The following is a 25,457-nucleotide window of genomic DNA, read 5'->3' as shown; positions in this document are numbered from 1 at the left end:
CAAGAAAACATTTTTAGACCTAACAGGCCCTTCCAGCCCACAAGCCCATGCCTCCCAATTCCACCCAATTGACCTACAACCACTGTTATGTTTCGAAAGGTGGGATGAAACTGGAGCCCCCGGGGAAAACCCACGCCGGGAGAATGTACAAATAGACAGCATGGAATTTGAACCCCAGTCCTAAACACTGGTGCTATGACAGCATTGCATTAACTGCCTCACTAACCGTGCCAATGTAGAAAACTACACCATTTGCAAACAACAGGAGCAGTTTGAGGCCATATGATTGTATAAATATGTTTTCTCAGTCAACATGGGCAAATTTTCATCCTCCTCTGCTATTCTTTCATGTGGGGGTCCCACACTGGTCTACTCTGGGCCCCATTCTCTTCTCCTTATTTCTTTTCTTTGGCTTGGCGTCGTGGACGAAGATTTATATCATCCAAAAACATGGCATCTCCTTCCACTGCTGTCCTGATGATACTCAGGAGAAGATAAAGCTCAACAACCAAGCAAAGATAACCAGCCTCATTGACTGTCTGGAGGACATAAAGTGCTGGATGGCTCAAAATGTCCTGCAGCTAAATGAAGGCAAATCCAAGATCATCTTATTTGGTCTCCCAACTTCACCAAAATTATCTCCAGTACCCTTGGTAGCTCATCCACCCTTATTAAATCACACGTCAAATCCTTTGATGTGATATTTGATTCCTCCTTCAAGTTTGACGAACAAGTCAATGCATATAGAGTATATAAAGTAAACATTCATGAATGGTTTCTGACAGTTATACTGATCCCATAAGGCTATCACCTGATAATATAACAGTTTTTCACTACTGTATTTGCAAAGAAATTGTGCTCTTGGGATCTAAAGAACCTCCTGATTTCAAAACAAGAGTGTTATCCATTAAAGAAGCAATGTTGTCAAGCCCATTGATTGAACAGAATAAAACTCAAACGTCCGCAGACTCTGTGATTGAAGTTAAAAAAAAAAACAATGCTGGAGAAACTCATCAGGTCAAGCAGCGTACATTATATAGCAAATATAAAGATATATACCAACGTTTCGGGCTTGAGCCCTTCATCAAGGTATGAGCAAAATGTAGGCAGGCGCCTGAACAAAATGGTGGGGGGGAGTCGCAGGGGAGGAGCACGGTCCCACAGGCAGGAGGTAATAGGAGGATAAGGGATGGAGGGCTCACCAACAAGCAGGGGAAGGGGGGATGGCTCTGTGAATGGAGGGAGAAGGGGGTGGAGAGCTGGAGGAAAGGAGACAGAGGGATGGGGAAGAGAGGGAGAACAGGGAGTAGGCCAGCAGGAACTGGAGAAGTCGATGTTAGCCATCCGGATGGAGAGTGCCAAGATGGAATATTGAATAGTTAGTTTTCGATTTCTATTAGAGTCAGTGGCAATGCAATCTATCAAAGATCTCCCTTTAGAAATTAAAAGATGAATGTCTTCCCAGCCAGTAAGATCATGGCAGTGCTGCCTTAGCTCCACTTTCCGGACTTACCCCTATTATCTCCTGATTCCATTGGGTTTAACGGGTTGTTCATTGATTGAATGACTAGTGCTGTTTTAGGTTTGAGAATTCCAAAGATTTCCATTGTCATACATGTCAATCTTGACTCATTTATTTTTTCCTCTCTATTAACTAGTCAGTTGTGAACTCACTCCAATAAATTCTTCGATCCTGCCAGTCCTAATCTTGTCTCTCTTGTGTGGCATCATAATGAATAAATGCTATCTGAAATGCCTTCTTATCTACCCTGCTGGCTAAATATTAATAGATTTGGTAAACAACATTTCCCTAAATAAGGCTAATCGTGTTTTTTTTAAGAATCTTTGTTGCCATGCTACTTCAGGTACACGATCCTTTATCCGGAACCCTTGGGGGACAGTGTATTCCGAATTTCAGATTTTTCCGGATTTTGGAAAGCCCACCCAAGTTGTGCTGCCGTATCCCCTTCCAATTGCCCGGCCATCTCCCCCAACCGCGGTCCCTCGGCTGCCCCCCCCTCCCCAATCGCCGTTCCCTCGGCCGCCCGGCAGACACCCCTGGCCGCTGGTCCCTTGACCACCCGGCAGTCTCCCCCGACCGCCTGTCCCCCGACCCCTCAGCCACCCGGCAGTCTCTCCTGGCTGCCTTCCCGACTGCTTGGCAGTCTCCCCCGACCGCCGGTCCCTCGGCCGCCTCCCCCGACCGCCGGTCCCTCGGCCGCCTCCCCCGACCTCCGGTCCCTCGGCCGCCTCTCCCAACCGCCGGTCCCCACTTGCCGGACTTTGGATTTTAGATGTCCGGATAAAGGATCGTGTACCTGTATTAGATTTCCAGCATTTCCTTGCTACTAATGTCAGGCTAATAGGCCCATGATGCTTCGTTTTCCGTTATTTTAAGAGCTGAACAATTGAGTTCCATTTGCCACCTTCAAATTCAAAGGTAGTTTAAAAAACCAGAGAATTAGAGCAATTTTTCACTACCTTTTGAACACCACATTTAAACACTTAGTACATCAAGTCATTTATTCACTCTTATTAGATGGTTTTGTTTCCTTCTGAAGGCAGATGTGGACTATTTGTCTAAAACTTCCACTGCTACTGAACTGTCTGTGTAATTTCTTATCTCTGCCTCAGATACCCATTCTTCTTGATCCTGATTACTTCTTAAGTGTTAGGCTTTTAAAATACACAAGTGCAGCTGCCTGTTGGTTTGGCCACTGCTTAATACATGATACCATGCAAACCAGAAGGTGCTGTTTAATTCTTGTCTGCTGTGATAGCTAATTTTATCCACAACTATAAATGGACCATTACAATTGGTCTGCGGCTTAGGGGAGGGTCTGCTAAAAATCAGCTCATGTTCTCGCCCCCTGTTTTGTCATTGCGGGAAGATAGGATTGGGCTTGGCACTCGTACCCAGTGATTAGCCTGTGGGGAGTCAATCTTTAAAACAAAGAATGTCTACTTGTACAAGTGGTTTGTAAACCCGGCAAGAGTCAGAGCCTTCAGGATAGAATGGGAGATGGGAATAAATATGTGGATTGACTTCCACTGCATACTGCTAATAAAGTCTCGGCCTAGCAGCAGACCTGCCTTGCGTTTGCAGTATGGGTGTTGGTGGGGATTTGGGAACCAGCTGCTTCCCCCAACCATTGACAGATGTATTTGAATATTCATATGTTTGGAGATTAATTTCTATCTTAATTGGGAGAATGGGATGGTGTTGTAGCGTGTTCTCAACCTGCTGATCAACAGCCTGCATAAACTGATCACTCTTTCTGCTTTTCCTTTCTGCAGATTCCAGATGAATTTGATAATGGTGAGTAAAATCAACCTACAATTGTTTGCCCTGCTGGGCTCAGCTTGGTCTTGGCATGCAGAAGCCAGTTTCCTTCTCCAAAGTAGCACAATTTGAGAAAAAAAAATGTTTAAAATTACTTAATAATGACTGAAAAATGTTACTTTGGATCACAGATGGTCTTCTTTGTAAAAAAAAATAGGATTTATGTGTGATAGAAATTGGGGATCCTTGTCCCAAAATCCAGAGATCTGGATTTCCCAAACATTTTAAATCGAGCGGGCATTTGTATGTGCGCCCATGCAGGCGTGAGCCCCACAGGTACACAGACAACCTGGAAATGAATGAATAATTTTTTTTTCAACTTTGTATTTTATATGTTTCGTTAATAAACTATCAAAATGTACCTGTTCATCTCTTCTATATTTTACTTAAATTTGAATTTTAAAAGTACTGCTTGAGAATCTTAAAATCCAGACCGACCTATCCCCGAGCAGTCAGGATTTTAAGAATTTTACTGTATCTTTACAAAATGAATTGTTTGTAGAATATAGTTACAGCCTGAGGAATATCAAACCCAAAGTGCTGTATGAGCTTGGGGGAGAATGTGGCTAGAGGTCTAAAGTTTCTGTTTTTTATAACTTAAAAGATATACCGTCATTCCCAGAGCAGCAGTCTTCTTCAACACTGTTCTTCGTCACTGTACAGAGCAATAAACGTTCAGAGATGTAAGCGTTAATAATACTGGACAATTAATATTTTGCTTCCTGAACACTTTGGGTGTATTGGATTTTAGGCTGTTGATCACGAAAATCACCGTAAAATTTTCCTATCACATTTTTAGATATACCGGTAACTTATTTTTGTGAATTCCTGTTATATTTTAAATCTCCTTCAAGCATGCAAAACGATGAACTGCAACATGTTCATTGAAAATTCATTTCCTGCATTCGCTCTTGGACTTCTTCCCTGCTGATCTTGATGCAGTCATCGCGTTAGATAGCATCCGTGGGGAAAATTGGTCAGTCAATGTTTCAGGTCTGGACTCTTCATCAATGCAAGGGAAAGAGGGTACTGCATGCGAAGGGGGAAAGAAGGTTGGGGGGTGCTTAAAGATGATAGGATATACAGTGGTTCTCAACCTTTTTCTTCCCACTCACATACCATTTTGTGTCATCCCTATGCCATCAATGCTCTATGTTTAGTAAGGGATTGCTTAATGTGGGTTGTGAGTGGGAAGGTTGAGAACCACTGCTCTAGACCTAATTTTTCAAGCAAAATTGTAATTGCCCCATTTCCTTTGGAGTTTTGAAACTGTGCACATAACGAGTCAATTAGGTACAATTAAAACAGTGGTTTTCAAGCATTTTCTTTCCACCCACATACCAACTTAAGTAATCCCTTACTAATTACAGAGCCTCTATGGCATAGGAAATACTTGTAGTGGTATGTGAATGGAAAGAAAGAGATTTAAAACCACTTCTCTAGTTTAAAATATATGAAATAAAAGCACTGAGCTGTGAAATAGAGAGAGTTAAGTGGCTGTGTTGAAAGTTATTGCAGTCCCCGCTGAGATTGGGCTCCCTGCTCTATTCCGCAGTGGTCCAATCTAACTTTGGTGAAAGTCTCATGTGAGTGATTTGACACAAATCTACATTCGACATATATTTTCTTAAATAAATGATGTTCATTTATTGCCAATAAAGATCATTTTTATATATCCTTTTTTATAGGATTGGAACGTATTACGTTGAAGTACTTTGTAATAATGCTTTGAACAGTGCGATTTTTTTCATGGCACTGAACTTGCTTGGAATACATTATACAGGGTATGCCTGTAATCAATAAAGTGCTACGGTAAGAGCCCTTAAACGAGACCCTGATTGAGTTTGTGGTTGAGGAGTCTGATGGTGGTGGGGCAGCAGCTGTTCCTGAACCTGCTGGTGCGAGTCTTGAGGCACCTACACCTCTTTCCTGATGGCAGCAGTGAGAATCATGTGTGTGCTCGGGGGTGTGGATCCTTGATGATTGTTGCTGCTCTCTGACGGCAGCGTTCCCTGTAGATATTCTCGATGGTGGGGAGGGTTTTACCTGTGATGTCCACTAATCTTTGGAGGGCTTTATGCTTAGGGGTATTGGTGTCCCCGTACGTGACCTTGTTGCAGCCGGTCAGCACACTTTCCATCACACATCTGTTGAAATTTTCCAGGGTTTCTGATGTCGTACCAAACCTCCACAAACTCCTGAGGAATTAGAAGCGCTGACCTGCTTTCTTCATGATCCCATTTGTGTGTTGGGTCCAAGATAGAGCATTTAGACAGCTGGACAAAATCATTTTTGACAATTTATTCTCAAGGTGTAGCTTTATAAGAGGTGCTGCTTGGCTACATTTACAGCCATTTTGAGACATTAAAAGTCAATTGTTGCTTGGACAAGATCATCTAGTTCCAACTCTCCAGAGGAATGATTCATTAATGAACCTGGTGCATCATTTTAAAGTTGGTCAGAATAGCAAAAGCAATCATTTACTTAGAGCCTCTTTAAAAATAGAACCATCTCCCACATTGAGCATTATTGAGTAATATTTAGCTCTGAGTAACAAAAGGAAAGGCAAAATCAATTTATTGCAATGCTACAAATCTGAAATAAAAGAAGAAAATACTCGAAACATCCAGCAGGTCAGGTCAGATAGCAAATGTGGAGAGAAAAAAACAACGTTTGTATTTCAGGTTGATCTTTGATCAGAACTGGATAAAAAATATGTTTTGGAGAAGCAGTTACAAGCTGTGGATTAGATATAGGCTGTATTAATGAGGTTTCTTGTGGAAAGAGAGAGATGGGCGCAGTGACCTGACACTTCAGAATTTCAGGCATGGGAATGAAGTGGCTGAAAAAGTTTCAAAGGTGGAGACGGTATGAATGGACTCAGTAAGAACACAATCTGGAGAAACTCAGCTGGTCAAACAGCGTCCTTTAATAGCAACGGTAGAAATACATAATTGACTTTTCGGGCTCGAACCCTTCATCGAGGTATGGAAAAATGTCGGCAGCCATCCGAACAAAAGAGTAGGGAGGTGGAGGTGCGGTCGCAAAGGCAGGAGGTGATAGGTGGGGAAGGGAGGGAGGGCACAGCATCAATCAAGGGGATGAGGGATGGCTGGGTAAAGGGAGGAGGAAGTGGGGGGGGGAGAACTGGAGAGCAGGTTAGCAGAAACGGGAAAAGTTGATGTTAATGTCATCTGTGGAGTGTGTGCAGATGGAAAACCAGGTACTCCAATGGACAGTGCAGGTTGGTGGGGTGGGGTGGGGGGGGCGGGGCCGAGAAAAGGAGAATGACTTATTTTGTGCTTCAACTTTGAAGATCCTTCTTATTCTTGAACATGTCAGACTCTCCATGAAATTAGCAGCAGTGCAAAGATCTGGAATGTCAAAGAATTCTGTGATATAATTTTCCTGAATTTTAAATGTTACATTTCTTTGTAATTTTCTCAAACCAAACACCTACCCAGTAATTCTGCGTTGGACTTTGTTCTAATGCCTTAAATTGGTTCCTTGTAGTCGGAAATAAATGCTTTTGGCAAGGCAACGTCTCTGATGAGCAAATCAGAGCTTTGTCAGGCGATTCACATTTGATATTTCACAACTGGGGGAAAAAAAATATAATAACCAGGAAGTACATGGATGTGGGAAGGGTGGAAATGTGGAAGAAATCAAAGGAAAGGTCCATGAAAGGATGATGGAAAATAGCAGAGGATGAACGGCAAAAGCAAAGATTGTCTGACCAAAGGGGGGCAGCAATGGATCAAGGAAGAAAAAATGAATCCAGAAGAGCTCAAATGTCAGAATTATTACCCTGGAATTGCTTTGCTGTCCTGATCACTTATGATCAGAAACGTTTGAAATTAGTGCTTAATCAAAGGATATGGTCTTGTTCCTTGAGGCTCATTAGAACTGGGAGATGAGATCAGGCTTATAGTGAGTCAAACAGAGATTCAAGGCCAGGTTTTTGCATACTGAACAAAGCCATTTAGTAAAAGCTGCAATCCGTGTATTCCTTAACTGGAAACCAAGGCTGAACTGGTAGGTTCACTCTGCAGAAGGCCATTGGAGACGCCAAGAGGCAGTACTGAACCAAACTTGGGTCCCAGCCAAATCTCATAGATACCTGATGACTGTGGCAGGGCGTGGATAGCAAGCAACCGCATATCTTTCCCCAATGCACTCCACGTTTACTTCAAACAGGAGATTAGTGAGCTGCACCCACCGCATCAACCTCAGGCGCACTTGCACCCGTGGTCATCGCTCCGGACGTCTGATCAGTCCCCCTGAGAGTGAGCCCATGGAAAGTAGCTAATACAGACTAAGTCCCTGAACATGACTTGTGAACCTGCACAGACCTGTGAACGGAAATATTCACAGACACTGAGAAGTATCTACTGATTCAACAAGGCCACTATCAGATTTTTTGTCAGGAGCACACACATGACATCATTAGAACCCTGAGATTCTTTTTCCTGCAGGCGAGGCAGAATTACCACCAATTATTGGTGGTCCCAAAAAAATACTGTACACAATGTACACATGGAAACAAATAAAGAAACCTAAACAAACTGACAGTGCAACACAGAGAGGGGAAAAAAAATCAAATTGCAAAATTAAGAGTCCTTAAATGATTGAGTTTGTTGTTGAGGAGTCTGATTGTTCCTGAACCTGGTGGGTGCGAGTCTTGTGGCATCGAGACCTCTTTTCTGATGGTAGCAGTGAGAATAGAGTGTGTGCTGGATGGTGTGGGTCTTTGATGATTGCTGCTGCTCTCCGACGGCGGTGTTCCCTGTCGATGAACTCAATAGTGGGGAGGGTTTTTCCTGGCCTGTGTCCACTGCCTTTTAGAGGGTTTTATGCTTAGGGGTATTGGTGTCTCCCATACTACTTACATTACAATGTCTTAACTAATACACCTGCGTTAAGAATAAACAGTTTAAAAGACAAAAATACTACTTACACTGAACAAACTTCACTTGCGTGAATATATAAACCTTAAAATATTTTACTTTATTTTCAGTCACATTCTTTGAAAACATTTACCTGTTGCTACATTGGAAGATTCCTCCCCCTCCATGGAGTTGCCTGAAAGATGAATTTTATTAAAATAAAAGATGAATTATAATTGGAGATAATAAACCACCTTCCCCACCCCAAGTTCGCAGATGAAGCCTCTGACCGGGATGGCTCTTACTGAACAAGGATAAGGAGCCGCCCCAGCATCGAGCGGCATCATCTTGATCCCAGACGATGCTGTTGGTGTTACACTCAACTTTATTCAAACAGCTTCTACGAGCAAAGCACGACCAAGGCCCTCCACTGGCTAATATTTGCTCCCATCTTCACCAAGCTTTATGTGTTCTTTCAGAACATTTACAATTTTAAACTTGTTTTTTTTAAATCTATTAATTTAATGTTATTTATTTTCCTTGATTTGTTTTGCCGATTGCTTGAGACTGCAGATTGCTTGAATTCTGGATAACAGGGATTTTACTATGTAATTATTAATAGTGGTTTAACCAATCTAACCCTTTGCTCACAGTCAATTTTTTTACCCTATTTCTCCATCTTATAAATAAAGCTTTTAATTTTCCTTATTTTAAAATTGTGTACCGATGTTGACACATCTTTAGATCTTCATTTCAAAGTCATTCATTCATGCTGTAAATAGAGATATAGCACTTTTGTCGGACTTTATTATTTCCAATCACTCTGAGAATCAGTCCAAACTTCTCCTCTGTTTCCTGCCTTTTTACAAGTTTTAATCCAATTTGCAACCATTGCCTTAAAATTTCACATCTCTTATTTCCCCAACGGTCTCCTCTGTGACGATTTGTCATGGGTTTTCTAGAGTTTTCATACACCACATCTGCTGCATTGCCTCATCAAGTTTTTCACCACTTCAAAGAACGTTAGCACAATCTTGATGTCTGAAATTTGTCCTCCTTTGTTTGGTTTTAGCAATTTTCTCTTAATTGCAGCAGCTTCCTAAATTTGAATTAATATCAAGCCAAACTGTGGTTAATTTTGTTTACAATTAAAATAAATAAATCTGTATAATGAGAGGGCTCCAGAATTCTCAATCAAATATTTAAACATAATTTAAAGCACCTCTGTTGTCATGTCCCTTGTGGGTGCTTGGATGCACTGTGTCAAGTTTCAGGGACTTCTGATGTACGATGCCCATGCAATGCTTCAGAAAAGCATATTATTGGCAGTAAGGGGATTTCAGACATCTAAAAGTTGGCAAAGAAGGTATATAAATAAACCAACCTGCTAATAGTTTTATTTATTGGAGTCTATTTCATTGTTAATCAATTCATGGTTAACCTCAGCCTTTTTTCTAATAATGCAAAGTAGAATAAAACTGATAATACCACGACAATTTTATTTCAAAAGGTTGGAGATTCAATTGGAGATTACGTTAGTCAACTTCAAGCTGAACACTAAGATCATTTCAAATTTGCTGTATCGCGTAGGAAGTTGAAGAAGCATTAAATTAAATTTGATTGAATTTAGCAGGTTTCATCACATAATAATGCTGAGAGTTCAACTGGCATGGTTGGCCTAGCGGTTAGAACCTGTCCACGAATCCAGAGGTTTATGTTTTTAAGATTGGTAATTAAAAGGAGAGCAAAGAGAGTGTGACTAGAGTGGGATGCAGAGAGCTTTCCTGAGGCAGTGGGAGGTACAAACGGTCAATGGTGGAGAGGTTGGTTTGTGCGATTGCCTGAGCTGCATTCATAACCCTACTCTTTTTCAGTCTTGGGCAGAACAGCTCCTAATCTCCACGGCAACTGTAAAACATGGTAAGAAACCACGGGGACAGGCTGAATTTCCTTAAACACCCGAGAGAGTAAAGTCGTTGGTCACTTTCTTGGTTGTTGTATTGCAAGAGGATTTGCAAACCTATCTGGGCATTTATATTTAGCTCTGGTTCTCCTGCACATGGAATTATATACCTACGATAGATTAAGAACATTATAGATCCACTTGATTCCTGGGATAGTAAGTTTGTTCCCTGAGGAAAGATTAAACTAATGCTCTCTTGAGCTTAGAAGCATGAAAATTATCTAATTGGAACATAACAAAATTCTTGCAGGTCTAGACAAAAATGATTCCCCCCCCCCCCAACTGTTGGGTGACGAGAACCTAGAGCCATAATTTCAGATAAATAGGTGTGCTATTTAGAGCTGAGAGTACTGAATCTATGATAGTCTCTACTCCAGAGAGTTCTGGAGGCTCATTTGCAGTTTATTGAGGACCCCTTCCACCCCGCATGCAGCATCTTTCATCTGCTCCATCGGGGAAGAGATCCAAGAGGATCAGAGCCAGCCCCACCAGGCTGAGGAACAGCTTCTTCCCACAGGCAGTGAGAACGCTGAACGACCAAAGGAACTGCTCACACTCACCCTCTGAGAGTCTCAATTTATGAAACAATATTTATGTATTTGTATCTATGAATACTTGTCCTGCATATGTGTGGTTTGTCTGTATGTGTGTGATGTATGTTTTGCACCAAGGTCCGGAGAATGCTGTATCGTCGGGTTGTCCTTGTGCACGATATTAGAGAAAGCAGCTGGTGGATCCTTGGATATTAAGGGAATCAAGCATATTATAAGTTTAGTACAAGAAAATGGCACTGGTATAAAGGATCGCCATGATTGTAATTTATTGCTGATATTCTTGTGCCAAAGTCACCTGCTACATCCAGGAAATTACTCCCAATTTTCATAAAGATCCAAAATTTTACCTCCACGACCCCATGGCATTTTCACAGATCGCCTGCGTCTAAACTGAACTGCAGACAATCTGCGAACAACGGGCTAATGAATAAATACCACACTTCAGGCATTCGGTCTAAACCCGCGGTGCGATATGGATATCAGTTTTTTTGGTCATTCCTGTGTGATCGACCCCTCCCGGAGGGTTGGGAGATACTTTCGAACGAATAAAAATGTAAGTTCTAAGTGGGGGGGGGGGGGAACAATTCTCACCTCACCTAGCCTCACGAGTTCATGCCTTTTCTCAACGATTGGGCCAAAGCCATAATAAGGACTTGAGCTGAGCAGTCTGTTGGTGCAGTGGTAGCATCTGTACTTGACACCTTTTTTGTTAAGAGTTCTGTTTGCAGAGAAATGGTTGCTCCCTAATGCTGAGTGAAAAGCCACTCCACAATTATAAATAATCACAAAGTGGTTGAGGCAGCTTGACTTCAGAAAAGGACAAAATTGCCATGTGTTATTTTGTTTCTCTTCTGCTGGTAATAATTATTGGCACACAAGGGTTGAGGCAGTCTGGCTACTAGTTGGAGACTCAATTTCCTTACTGTTAACATCCAGACAAGAAAAAAATGCTCATAAATAAAATTTAACTGGCCATAGAACAAAACCACCCAACTAATTAATCACTCACTCATTGTAACCAAAATCCTTTCAATTTGCATATTAATTAGCTGAGATTAATACTCTGGTGTAAACGAGATGAATTGGTTTTAATAGATTAACATGAAATGGTCAAATGTGTCTGTCCGTGCCGTGTGTAGTCATTGTGCGCTAAATGTTGTCATGTGTGACTGGAGGGGCCAAACATTACAGATTTTAGATTTGTTATTCAGACGAGGCATTCAAGCTGTGATGTATAGGCTACAGGTTGGAGTCTGAGTTAGAGAAACAGGGTTAATCAGCTAGAGCTGACTGAAGGAATACAAAGAGGTGTTCGTGCGCCTGCCTACATTTTGTCAAACCTTGATGAAGGGCCCAAGCCCAAAATGTTGCTTACGTCTCTTTATCTTTGCTGCTAGTACATTGTTTAACACACAAAGAGGTTTCCTGGCTTTAAGATGCTTGCTTGCTTGCTTCGTAATGTTAATGTTCCCAGGTATTCTGAGTTAAATCATTCAGTGTTACAAGAGAATAAGTATTGCATAAATGAGCAGCAGACTTTCAGTTGGATTGTATGGAGGGAGTAAGTTCCCCCCATGCATTGACAAGCCAAGCTTTTGCTGATTCAGTGCAGTGTGCCACAGGTCCCGGGATCTGAAATTCAGAAGCCAATTTTTTCTTAAAGGATTTATCTTTGCTTTACTTGCCTGTGATCCAACAAAAAAAGTTGCAAGAAGCAGTTCTACGGTATGAGTGGCCAGAAGTAGAAAGATAAATGGCTGCTGCTGGGCTACTTGCTGTTGACCGGAATACCTTGTAGTCCTACCCTGACGCAGCTTGGGGATTCAAGCTCAAAACTATTCATTGCAGTGTGGCCACCACCCCCCGCCCCCCACCCCCTGTATTAACCATATAACCATTTACGGAGCGGAAACAGGCCATATTGGCCTTTCGAGTCCACACCGGTTCACTTTTTTTTATCTTTCTTCTTCTTTGGCTTGACGTCGCGGACGAAGTCTTCAATAATTTCCTGTAGATTAGTTATGTCTTCCTTGCTCCAGAGAAATAGATTGGAGGCCAATGCATAGGAACCTTAGAGTGGCAGAGAGGTTCCATTCTGAATGTTGTAACAGCTGATTAAAGCGGACATGGAGGAAAAAAGAATTTGCAATTTTGAAATTTTAATATTTGAAAACGTTTTGCAGTCAAATGAAATAATTGAATCAAAGAGACATACAGCACAGAATCAGGCCCTTTAGCTCACTGCATTCACTCTGTCAGTCACCCAGAATGAAACTATCTACTTGTGAAATAAATCTACAGTGGAAGTCCAGAAATTCGGACCACCCGAGAATCCAGACTTCTTGAAAACTCAAACTTTTTAAATTTAGCAGGCTTTTGTGTGCATGCGTGCATAAGTGCCACATATAACAGCGGCACAAGTGACCATGTGTCCCCATTATGAAGCGAGCAATCAAACTTTTCATTTGTATACTGCATTGTTTCTTTCACTATGTTCACTTTTAAACATAATTTCAAGGGGTTCACACTTTTTTGAAGTGTAAAATATTTATTTTGTCACGTTCACTTCACTTTTCTTTAAAACTGCTCATTTTTCTATGCTGTATTTGCTAATGAATCACATTTTACCTGTTCACTTCTTCTTTATTCCTCCTTTAATTTGAATTCTAAAAATACTGCCCAAGAATGGGGAAAATCCGGACTGACCCAATCCCCAAGCAGTCTGGATTTTCGGACTCCTATTGTCTTCTTCTTTGGCTTGGCTTCGCGGACGAAGATTTATGGAGGGGGTAAAAAGTCCACGTCAGCTGCAGGCTCGTTTGTGGCTGACAAGTCCGATGCGGGACAGGCAGACACGGTTGCAGCGGCTGCAGGGGAAAATTGCTTGGTTGGGGTTGGGTGTTGGGTTTTTCCTCCTTTGCCTTTTGTCAGTGAGGTGGGCTCCTATTGTATCCTTGTAGGAAACAATGTATGTAACAATATATAATTGCTGTCTGCTCTCTTACATTATTCTTCCCTCTTTTCAACCCCTCTATGATAGGTTTGTTCATTAGAGATAATGAGTATGAGAGATTATTGTCAGAGACACAAGTTCAATGTATAGAGGCACCAAAATTCTTAATTGCTGCAGCTACATTATACCCAAGATGCACCAACAATAGGATGAATTAAATTTATCACAATATGTCATGAATATAAGAGGATAGATAAATAATCACAGTTCGTTCAAAAAAAGGTGATGTTTCAATGGTCCAGAAGTAGTTTATGGATAGCTGTATAACTCTCGTAAAAGAACTCAGACTTTTGATATACAGGAAACCTTGTTTTGAGATTATTCCAAAGTCAGCTTGAACTTCTGTTCCTCGATTTGCAGGTTCTCCAGATCAGTTCTAAAAAGTTAGATGCATCAGACAGATGTTTAGTGAAGTTCAAATCTTACAGACATTTATGGTTTTCACACAGCTGCTGCACAACAGGAAATTTTCGCTAAATTCCCACCACGCAGGCTGTGTAAAAGGTTCGGAATGGAAATGAGAGATTTATTCCTGTTCCAAGATTTTTCCTTCAGCAGCCCTAGACAATTTCGTGGACTGCCTGCAGTCTAAACTGAACTGCAGGCCGTCCGCAACAATGGGCTAATGAATATGACGTATATGATGACGCGTTCGGCTCGCGACACTCGTGGGATCTTTAAATGTGCATACGTGAAACTCATGAAATGAGGGTTCGTTGGAATAATGCTATACATACTCATTGCTTACTTTAACATGGTCTGTGGACCGAGAACTGTTTTGCTCTTCTGTCTGGAGACTTTTTTTGACGCAGATGAATGACATCACTGAGGATGGTTACGCTGTACGTGGCACGCAGGGTCTTCGTCACAGTCGACATCGACCCTCGTCCAGCCTATGAAAATACCGCAACTTAGGTATTTAGTGTAAACGCCCTTCCTGTATGGATGGCCACTCTGGAAGGTAAGTGTGAAAATTGTTGATGGGAAATTATCACTGTGGCAGTGTAAAACCCATAATTGATTTGGAACCACAGTACTGTTGTTCTTGTTCGTTCCAGCCATATTATTTCCCGTTAGTTCTTTTCACCTCAACTGCTGGGACTCGCTGTTGCATTTTTTGATGTTTTCTATTGGAATCCTTGGGCTTGCAGAGTCTTCTGTGACTTACTTGGATTCAAATTCCCACCCAAAATTTTAAGAGCATAGTTGAGAAGAACACTACCCATGCTCATCTCGAAAAACTACAGAGCTTTAAGAGGTGAGATGTTAAGCTGAAAACTGCCTGTTTTCTCAGATTGTTGTAAAAAAAATCCAACTGAAGAGAGCAGGGATCTAGTTTTGCCTGATGTTCTTCCACGGATCAACATTATTAAAGAGAGAATTAACTGGTCATTATCACATTGCTTTTTCTTGGACCCATTTGTGTGTACATTGGTTGTTACATTTTCTGTATTGCTGTGTGGAGTTTGCCTGTTTGCTCTGTAACTGAGTGAGTTTGGCTAGGTCTCTTGTACCCCAAGGTGTGCTCTTTAAATGGCTACTGTCAATTGCACCTTGTGTCAGATGGTAGAGTCTGGGGAAAGCTGATGGTAATATAGGGAGAGTGGGTTTGAACATAGATCATTACAGCACAGTACAGGCCTTTCGGCCCATGTTGTTATTCTGACCTATATATAAAAGGAAAATTAGTAGGGGGGAATTGGATTTCACTGAGATGTGGCACTGATTTGCTGGGTTGAAATGTCCCCCACAATCAGAAGAAAATAAGGAATATGAATGATCAAAATACCTATTTGATGGTAAGTACTTTGTAATGTTCTAGAGTTTTATTTCTTTTTTTTTCTTGATTTAGCTAAGGCCAGGAACTGCTGTTTCACAGGGCTGTGCACATCAGCTAGAATTCCTGGCAACTGAATATGTCGAACATCACTGCCTGAGAGCTTGTGGAAGTCGGGTGAATGGGATTGTGCATGAGTTGTGCCTTGCAGTAAAGTGACCTGCTGATACTCGCTGTCTAGACATGCCTGAAAAGATTGGGTTCTTGGCCAGGTGCTCGTATTATCAAAGGGCAAGGTTGAGTTATTGGCTTCAGGATGGGAGGGGGGGGTGAATTCTGGATGGGGGAAAAATCATCCCATCTGAATATTTGCATTGTGTATGGCCAAAAATATTTCTACAGCCAAGCTGCCCCACTGAGTGTGTCAGTTTAACAGGGTCAGTTCTGCTCAATCTGTCTATGCAAATTTAAGATACTGGGGTCTGCATTACACCTCCTGGTCTCGGTATAACCATCCCATTATATTCCTTTGTGAAATGGACAAAACCCCACCACAGGGGTCCTGGGTTCGATTTATGGTATTTACACAGAGGGTGAAGGCAGTCTAATCGCATTTCCAACAGATCTGCTTTTAACTCACCAGTCAGTCTCAGTAAACAGGAGAAGCTATGGACTGGTAATAAAATTTCAGGTAACTAGTATTGATGGTGAAGCAGGTAGGAAGAGATAATCAGAGCTCGGTAACAAACACACTCCGTTTGGCTAGAATGCGAACCTGTGACCTTTGGAAGTCTGTTGAGTAAACAGGAGGTGCACATGCATTTTCATGTGTGTTTTAAATTCAGTTTTATTCAAGGAACATGAGAATTCAGTCTGAAGATAATTCACTGTCTAGTTTAAGCATGCACTGTAAATGCAAAATACCTTCCATGCTTAAATGAGCCTTCTGGTCTATGTGTTCAAAGGCTTTCTCATGGTAAGTAACCAGCACAAGAGAACCAGAGCAGAGAAATGCGCTTTACAATTCTAATAAGATTTGCAAAACATTGGATAAAGGAGCTGTTTGCACTGGGTTGAAGGAACAGCTGTAGTTCTGCATTAACAGCGCTTGACCCTGTGTAAGGACAGCAGGTCAGGGTGAGAGGATAGGCCTACCGTGGCTCCACATTGCCCTTTAGGCATGGCTACAGGGAGCATGGTGGCAAATGGTGTAATGAAGCATAATGAGGACCTTTGGGGGCTGAGATAAAATGGCGGTCCCCAAGGACTCCGAGCTCAGGCCTCCCAGCTGCTTTCCTGCAACATATTGCACAGCAGAAACGCAAATTTTGAAACATTCTCCCACAGGAGTCCAAATGCTGTATAGAACCGGGCTCTGAGGCTGCACTAAAGGTATTAGAGATGTAAAAGCAACTGGTTTTGCAGAGTGGAGTGATTTGATTTAAAACTGTTCTGTGAATGTTTGAGTTGCTTTACCTGCTTAGTTTGACACGGTCAGCATATGTTGAACGGACCATGAAGCATTAATGTATCATTATGCACTGCCTATTCAAACCCTAGCCCTTTATTTCTCAATGCTCGCAGCAAAATGTTATTCGCAGTTTCAAATTTTAGCATTAGGTGCCTTGAGGTAAAGTTTAGAAACTTCATTTAAGAAGTTTAGCTTGTATCTTCTTTTATAATAAAAGCTGAACCATCCCACCACTCTTATTTCCGATCCATGCCCAAATATCTCCTCCCTACGTTTCCCATGGTCACATTCCAATGGGTGTGTGGCACCCTCCAAAACTTATGTCAAATTCAAAACTTACCAATTTCCTCATTGGTTAATAAACAGGGCCACATTGGTGTACTTGTACCCCTGAATCCAGAGTTGGAGTGTGGCACTCAATGTCCAATCTCCTATTCTTCTTACCGTTGCCCCACTCTATGTTTATCTTTTATTTCCTGTTTTATCTTTCTGTCCAATTTATCTTTCCTTCTGCCTCAACTGGTGCCTGGATCTTCTCTCTTTTTCACCAGTGGTTTCTTGGAACGTTGAATGCAGCCTATTTCCTGTATGCAGTTCCACCCTCCAACTTCTCTCCATCCTCCCTCCCCCTCCCTTCCCTATCTCCATCCTCCCTCTCTCCATCTCCATCCTCCCTCTCTCCATCTCCATCCTCCCTCCCTCCCTCCCTTCATCTCCATCCTCCCTCCCTCCCCATTTCTATCTTCCCTCATCTCCATCCTCCCTCCCCATCTCCATCTTCCCTCCCTCCATGTCCATCCTCCCTCGCTCCGTCCATCCTCCCTCCCCATCTCCATCCTCCCTCCCCATCTCCATCCTCCCTCCCCATCTCTATCCCTCCATGTCCATCCTCCCTCCCTCCTCCCTCCATGTCCCTCCTCCCTCCATCCATCATCTGTCAGTCCATCCTCCCTCTGTCTGTCCTCCCTCCCTCTATCCGTCCTCCCTCCCTCCGTCTCCGTCCTCTCTCCGTCTCTTCCTTTCATCTATCCTTCTTTCCACATGCTTCTTTCCCCTGCTGCACACAGGTTAACACCTGAAAGCACATTTGAAATCATTAAGCAGTCATCTGTTTCAGCTGTTCCTCAGTATTAACATCAGAATAAAAAACAAATCGGGGATCATTCAGCAGGACTCCGGATGATTGATTAACACTCCTTTTTTGTTTGAATAAGATCAGGCACCAAAATGCTAATACTCCTCTCAGAGGAGCGTTTAGTAATTACTACGCAGTCACCACTGCCAAACTGGCTCCACCTCCCAGCCGCACAGGGAGGAATAGAGTGGCACACGAGCCGCCAGCTGTACCTAGATTACCAGAGTACTGCTCTCTATTGTCTGACGTAAACAATCGAATAAAATTCGGTTAATTTTCCCAACCAGTTTAACCCTTAACTTGTGCCTTGAACCACTGCGTGCCACCTATCCTCCTCTGTAAATAGTTTTCTCTTATCTGTCAAAGATGGCCGGTGGGGAGAGCGTGAGGACGTAGCTAATTTTTTTTTAGGGATGCTGGCATCCCTGGTATTTTTTTAAATCTAGCTGTTTGTTATATCTTATGTTATTGATGGCTGATTGACCAATGTGTGGGACAAGTGCTACAAAGGTAAATAACAAAAGATAAATTGGACAGAAAGATAAAATATTAAAGAAAAAGATAAACATAGAGTGGGGCAACGGTATGAAGAATAGGAGATTGGACATTGAGTGCCACACTCCAATTCTGAATACAGGCTGAGTTTTTAAAGCAAACTTTGGTTAACTTGGAGAGAATCTGCTGCCAGAATGAATCTATAACCAGGGGTACAAGTGCACCATTGACAATAGTTATACTTCACAATTTATCCTCATTCCTTACATATAATATTTGCCAGTACCTATCAGTGTTCTCATTAACTCACCTCTGAAGTGAAATTTTGTTCCTTTTTATGACTGTTAGTCTCAACATTTACCTGGAGAATTAACTGGCCCATCACTTTTATGGACCACCATTTTAACAGGTACCTGCGTAGGCAGCTGTTGTTAAGACCATAAGACATAGGAGCAGAAATAGGCTATTCAGCCTATCGAGTCATTGGCTGATCTATTTTTCTGCTCAGCCCCACTGCCCGGCCTTCTCCCCATTACCTCTGATGCCCTGGCTAATCAAGAATCAATCTCTGCCTTAAATCCACCCAATGACCCGGCCTCCACAACCGCCTGTGGCAACAAATTCCACAGATTCACCACCCTCTGGCTGAAGAAATTCCTCTGCATCTCTCTTCTAAGCAGATGCCCTTCAATCCTGATGTCCACTCTTGTCCTAGATTTCAGGGAAATCCCATCATGGGAAACAACCTTTCACCATCTACTCTCTCCATTCTTTTCGATATTTAAAACATTTCAGTAAAATCCTCCCTCCTTCTTCTAAATCCCAGTGAGTACAGGCCAAGAGCTGTCGCTTGGTCTTCCTCTCATTCAGTACTCAACAACTTTCACCCTTTCCAAAGAATATACAATAAAACTCCTGTTATCCGGAATTCAAGCAACTGGCAAAAAGAAAATTGCAGAAAATAAATAGGTAAAAAATAAGGAAGTTTAAAATTGGCGTGCCTTGCTGTTTATTTGCCAATCTACACAACACGCAATCTCAAGCAACCAGCAAATTCACTTATCCGGCATTTACCAATCCAATAGGTTGCCAGATACCAGGGGTTTTACTGACAAAAGACAAAGGAGGAAAAACCCAACACCCAACCCCAACCAACCAATTTTCCCTTGCAACCGTGTCTGCCTGTCCCGCATCGGACTTGTCAGCCACAAACGAGCCTGCAGCTGACGTGGACATTACCCCTCCATAAATCTTCGTCCGCGAAGCCAAGCCAAAAGAAAAAAGAAAAAAAAAATATGTCCATTGGCTAAAATAACTTAATGAATGATTGTCATTCAGGCCAGTCTTTCTACCTAGCATTTGATTGTTATTTTATGGGAAGCTTAATCATTCACTGTGACCCATTGAACGTCCCACTCAGACCTGTGGGAAACGAGAGGCTGACTCCAGCAGTTCTCACTCAAACCTGAATTGACCTCACCTACATTTTGAAAGTGAAATAAAAACTAGTTTTATAACTTATGAAATATAGGCTAGGGCGTGATTTATTTTGAGGTGAAACTTTCTGCTGCTGTGTGTTTAAGGGCAAGGGAACATGTGCCAAAAATTAAAGCCTGGTGTTTCAGAATTGAAATTGAGAAATACTTCGACTTGCAAGCAGTTATAGAAGTTTGGAATGTACTTACATTTTGAAAATTCAAGGTGTTAATACATGGACCCTACTGTGGTTATTGATAAGTTTTTTTTTTAAACAAGGATAATAGATGACCATGTTGTGGTCTAAGAATTGCATCTGAGACTCTTGGATGTTTTACTATCTTAAACTGGACTTAAATTTTTCTAAATGCACCTTTATGAAGTGGAAGGTTGTTTTCTTTCTTTGGCTTGGCTTCGCGGACGAAGATTTATGGAGGGGGTAAAAAGTCCACGTCAGCTGCAGGCTCGTTTGTGGCTGACCAGTCCGATGCGGGACAGGCAGACACGATTGCAGCGGTTGCAAGGGAAAATTGGTTGGTTGGGGTTGGGTGTTGGGTTTTTCCTCCTTTGCCTTTTGTCAGTGAGGTGGGCTCTGCGGTCTTCTTCAAAGGAGGCTGCTGCCCACCAAACTGTGAGGCGCCAAGATGCACGGTTTGAGGCGTTATCAGCCCACTGGCGGTGGTCAATGTGGCAGGCACCAAGAGATTTCTTTAGGCAGTACTTGTACCTTTTCTTTGGTGCACCTCTGTCACGGTGGCCAGTGGAGAGCTCGCCATATAATACGATCTTGGGAAGGCGGTGGTCCTCCATTCTGGAGACGTGACCCATCCAGCGCAGCTGGATCTTCAGCAGCGTGGACTCGATGCTGTCGACCTCTGCCATCTCGAGTACCTCGACGAATTTGTGTAAATGAGTAAAAGCCTTGCAAACTTGGAAAATTGAAATTATAATATTTTAAAATAAGAATAAGCCATTAAAGGAAACTTCCCTTCAAAATTTCCAGGTGACTTCAAATGTTTTAACTTTTATATTGAGCTGATGTCTGAGACTGTAGTTCCAGAAATACGATGCGTTGGACTTGTTGAAAATCAGCTGCTGTCTTCATCTGCTTTCAAGTTTGGTACTGATCTATTATGGGCTCATTAATATAAGTACTGCATAATTATTTTAAACTGTAAAAACTGCTTCAGTGTTGTTTGCCATTGTGTTGATTATGCAGTAATCGGATATGGAAAGCTCAGTCGACTTAAAGGTCATGTGTGTAAGACATAGCGACCATAATTGGGCATTGATCACATACCTCAATCTTTTTTCTATTTTCTCTTGCCCGTACCACTGCTGTCCTCCCCTGTTTTACAGAAATAGCCATTGCTGATGTAAGCCTTGATGGTAAAGACCTAGTGCTATTGGGCATCTCATATGTCAGGGAATGCAGCCAGCAGGAACCCCAAAATAAGGTTGCCTGGTCCATTAAACCTGCCACCAGGAAGGTCTATTAGACATTTTAGTGTGCCCCAGTGTAGAGATACACGTGTGAAATAAGTCCTTCAGCCTAACTTGTCCACGTTGACCAAAGAGTCAATCCGAACTAATCCCACGTGCCTGCATTTGGGCCTATATCCCTCTAAACCAGTGGTTTTCAAACTTTTTTCTTTCCACTCACATCCTGCTTTAAGTAATCCCTATGTCATTGGTGCCCTGTGATTAGTAAGGGATTGTTTAAGGTGGGATGTGGGTGGGAAGAGAAGGTTGAAACCCACTGTTTAATTAGATGCTTTTGAGGTATTATATAAGCATTTATCGATGTAGTTTTATCTACTTTTTTTCCTTATTGGCTTTTTTTTTTGCACATGTTTACTTGTATAGAAATGAATTATGATGTAATTGTCAAATCTGTATTTATGCTTAAATGTTAAACTCAATTAAAAAAAATTGAAACGAAAATATTTCAGTAACAGTTGGGTCTAGAACAGTGGTTCTCAACCTCCCCCCCCCCCCCCCCCCAACTCCCTTACTAATCACAGAGCACTTATGGCAAAGGGATAGTTAAAAGTGGTATGTGAGTAGAAAGGTTGAGAACGGCTATCCCCTTTCAGGAAACATCCTCTACAAATCCACTTTATCCATCCCTTTCAATATTCAGTGGGTTTAGATCCTTCCTCATCCTTCCAAATGTCAGCACTGCAGGCCCAGAACCATCAAACATTAACCCTCTCATCCCCGGGATCATTCTCATCAACCTACTCTTCCAATGCCACAGATTCTTCTTTAGATATGGGGTCCAAATCTGCTCGGTGTCTTCCAGATGTGGTTTAACCACTGCTTTATAAAGCATCAGCTTTCCATTTTAAAAAAAAATATTCTCATTCTCTCAGAGCGAATGTTGGCATTGTTAACCTGCATCTGGAGTCAGTAGCAAGGAAGGCAAATGCAATTAGAGAATCCTGCACTGAGACTGCTCAGTCTCTTTTTTAAATTTAAAATTTAAATTTAGACATATAGTACGGCAACAGGCCATTTTGGCCCACGAGTCCATGCTGCCCAATTTCCTGTTTCATTTTGAACGGTGAGAGGAAACCGGAGCCCCCGGAGAAAACCCATGCAGACACAGGGAGGACATACAAACTCCTTATAGACAGCGCCGGATTTGAACTCCAGTCCAGACCCGATCACTAGCACTGTAAAGGCGTTGCGCTAACTGCTACGCCAGCCATGCTGCCCATTCGATCTCCAATTTCTGAATTCTCTCCCTGTTTAGAAAATAGTCTCCTTCTTTCTTCCTTCTACCAAACCCTGGAATTAAAGTTATTAATCTATCAGATTACTGTAAAACTCTGATTCACTCATCCTCTTTATGTCCTTAGATGAATTTGTTTATAATTCAGAAGTTATCACTGTGGTCCTCTCATCAATATCATCTAAAATGACTAAAATCCACTGAATTTGAATGCAATTGAAGGGCAATAAAGGGGGATCCACAACAAACAGGAGTAAAAAGAATTATTTTGTTATTATAATTTGAGAGGAGGGTAGTCAATTCATTTGCTGCAAGCTCCCACAAACAGCAATGAAATCGCATCGGTTTCCAGGTGTAGGTTGAGGAGGATACTGTAATGACACTGAGGAATCAGTGATAATTCCCGATTTATTGTCTGAGTACCGCCATGACATCACATACAACCTTGAGGTTCTTTTTCCTGCGGGCATGGCAGAATTTCAACTTATCGATAACTGTACTCGAGAAAAAAAATCCCACATATGAAATAGTGCGATGGAACCTTAGGCTTCCTGTGGATTTTGTATCATTTTAATGTACCATCCAAAAACTGGTGGCAGACAGTGCTTGTTAGGCTGAACTTGTATAAAGTAAGACCTGAACCTACTACTTTCTGACTTGGAGCTGAGACTGCTATCATGGTAGCCCCTTCACTGTGTGACACATCAAAAAATGACCTGTGGTTTCTAGGTCTAGGGGTATTTTTATCCAAGCATTTATTTTTAATTTTAGCAGTGTTTTTTTTGTTTCTCTTCCAGTCAACCTGTTGCTAGAACTTAAAGGAATGGATAATTTAGGCTTTTTAGTCCACACAAAAGTATTGGAGAAACTCTGCAAGTCGTACAGCGTTTTTCATATAGCAAAGATTTTTTAAAAATGCATAACCAACATTTCGGGCTTGAGCCCTTCATCAAGGTATGAGCAAAAAGCAGACAGGCAGGAGCCTGAATAAAATGGTGGGGGTGGTGGGGGGGTTGGGTGGAGCACAGGTCCCAGGAGGCAAGAGATCTTAGGTGGATATGGGTAGCAGGACAAAAGAGAAAAAGAATATGAGAAGTGATGGGGAGGTTATAGCTCTGTGAATGGAGAGGGAATGGGGTGGAGAAGTGGAGGAAAAGAGACAGGGGAGTAGCTGGAAACTGGAAAAGTCAGTGTTAATGAAGCCATCTGGCTGGAGAGTGCCTACACAAAACATTAGGCGTTGCTCCTCCAATTTATGGGTAGCCTTGGTTTGGCAGTGCATGAGGTCATGAAGAAACATGTTGTTGCAGGAGTGGGGTGTGAAATTAAAATGGGTTTCCACTGGGAGATCCCCGTCATTGAGCAAAGGTGCTCAACGAAATGATCTCCGAGTCTGCGTCTGGTCTCCCCGATACAGAGGAGGCCGCAATGGGAGCACTGCATGCAGTAAATGACCCCTGCAGATTTATAAACAACGTTGGAAGAACTGTTTGGGGCCCTGAATAATGGTTGGGGAGGAGGTGTGGGCGCAGGTGGAGCAGTTCCTGCGATCACAGGGGCGATTAGTGGGATGGGAAGAGTAAACGAGGGAGTCACGGATGGAGCAGTCCCTGCAGAAGGAGGGAACAGAAGCTGAACAGCATACAACCTGTAGTAAAACGTGAAAGTCTGCAGACACCGTGATTGAAGTAGAAACACAACGCTGGAGCAACCCAGCAGGTCAAATGGTGTTCTTTATAGAGAAAAGATAAAGATACATAAACACTGCTTCGGGCTTGAGCCCTTCATTGGGAATACAGCCAATATTCAGTCAATTTATAGGTGAAATTCATGGTGTGGATGTGACTAGATTCCCTCCTGGTCAATAAGTAAATTCCTAAATTGTCTCTGGCCTCCACAAGCCTTTTAGTCTATTGGGTTGTGCATGAGCATTTGCCAGGATACCATTCAGATTTCTCCCTTCGGTGTTTATTAGATTCCATTAAATGCATCTTTACTGGTATATTATTCACCTCAGCTACTCATTTGATGATAAAATAATTTAAATGGCTTAACAAAAAGCACCTAGTTGAGTCATTAAAATAGTTTAAATTATGTATGTTTGTATATAACTTTATATCCAGGCTTAAAGGTACTACTTTTCCAAGGTACCAAACAGTGAGTTAGTTAAATCTTTCTTTATTGAGAAGTAATTTAGAGGGAGGTGTTGCATCCATTTAATGGTGGTGGCAAATAAGAATTTATTGGTTTAAAGCCTGCCACTTTGTCTTACAGATCCTCCTGTGGTCCAGCAGTTACGAAGAACGTATCGCTACTTCAAAGATTACAGACAGGTGGGTCTTTTAAAAATATGAAGAGATATTTATCCCATTAAGCAGAACAGCATACAGCCTGTAGTATAGCACGAAAGTCTGCAGACACCACGATTGAAGTCAAAACACAACGCTGGAGAAACCCAGCAGGTCAATCAGTGTCCTTTATAGAGCAAAGATAAAGATGCAGAAACACCATTTCAAGCTTGAGCCCTTCGTCAGGCTATGCAACCGGTCTGTATTCACTCAATTCATAGGTGCGATTCATGACATGGACGTGACTAGATTCCTCCTG

The 25,457-nt window shown here is 42.1% G+C and overlaps 1 protein-coding gene across 3 annotated transcripts in view; it reads left to right on the top strand.

Moving 5' to 3' along the window:
• timm50 (translocase of inner mitochondrial membrane 50 homolog (S. cerevisiae)) overlaps window positions 1–25,457 on the top strand; it is a 149,160-nt gene that overhangs the window by 84,810 nt on the left and 38,893 nt on the right. For all 3 annotated transcript variants that reach the window (XM_069909404.1, XM_069909403.1, XM_069909402.1), the window contains 2 exons: window positions 3,298–3,319; window positions 25,125–25,183. In XM_069909404.1, the coding sequence (XP_069765505.1) occupies window positions 3,298–3,319; window positions 25,125–25,183 (81 nt within the window). The remainder of the gene's footprint in view (window positions 1–3,297; window positions 3,320–25,124; window positions 25,184–25,457) is intronic.

This window comes from Narcine bancroftii, chromosome 13 (genome assembly GCF_036971445.1).
Source record: "Narcine bancroftii isolate sNarBan1 chromosome 13, sNarBan1.hap1, whole genome shotgun sequence".
NCBI classification, from domain to species: Eukaryota; Metazoa; Chordata; class Chondrichthyes; order Torpediniformes; family Narcinidae; genus Narcine; species Narcine bancroftii.
The sequence above is the reverse complement of the archived record's forward strand: the minus strand, read 5'-3'. Positions and strand labels throughout refer to the sequence as shown.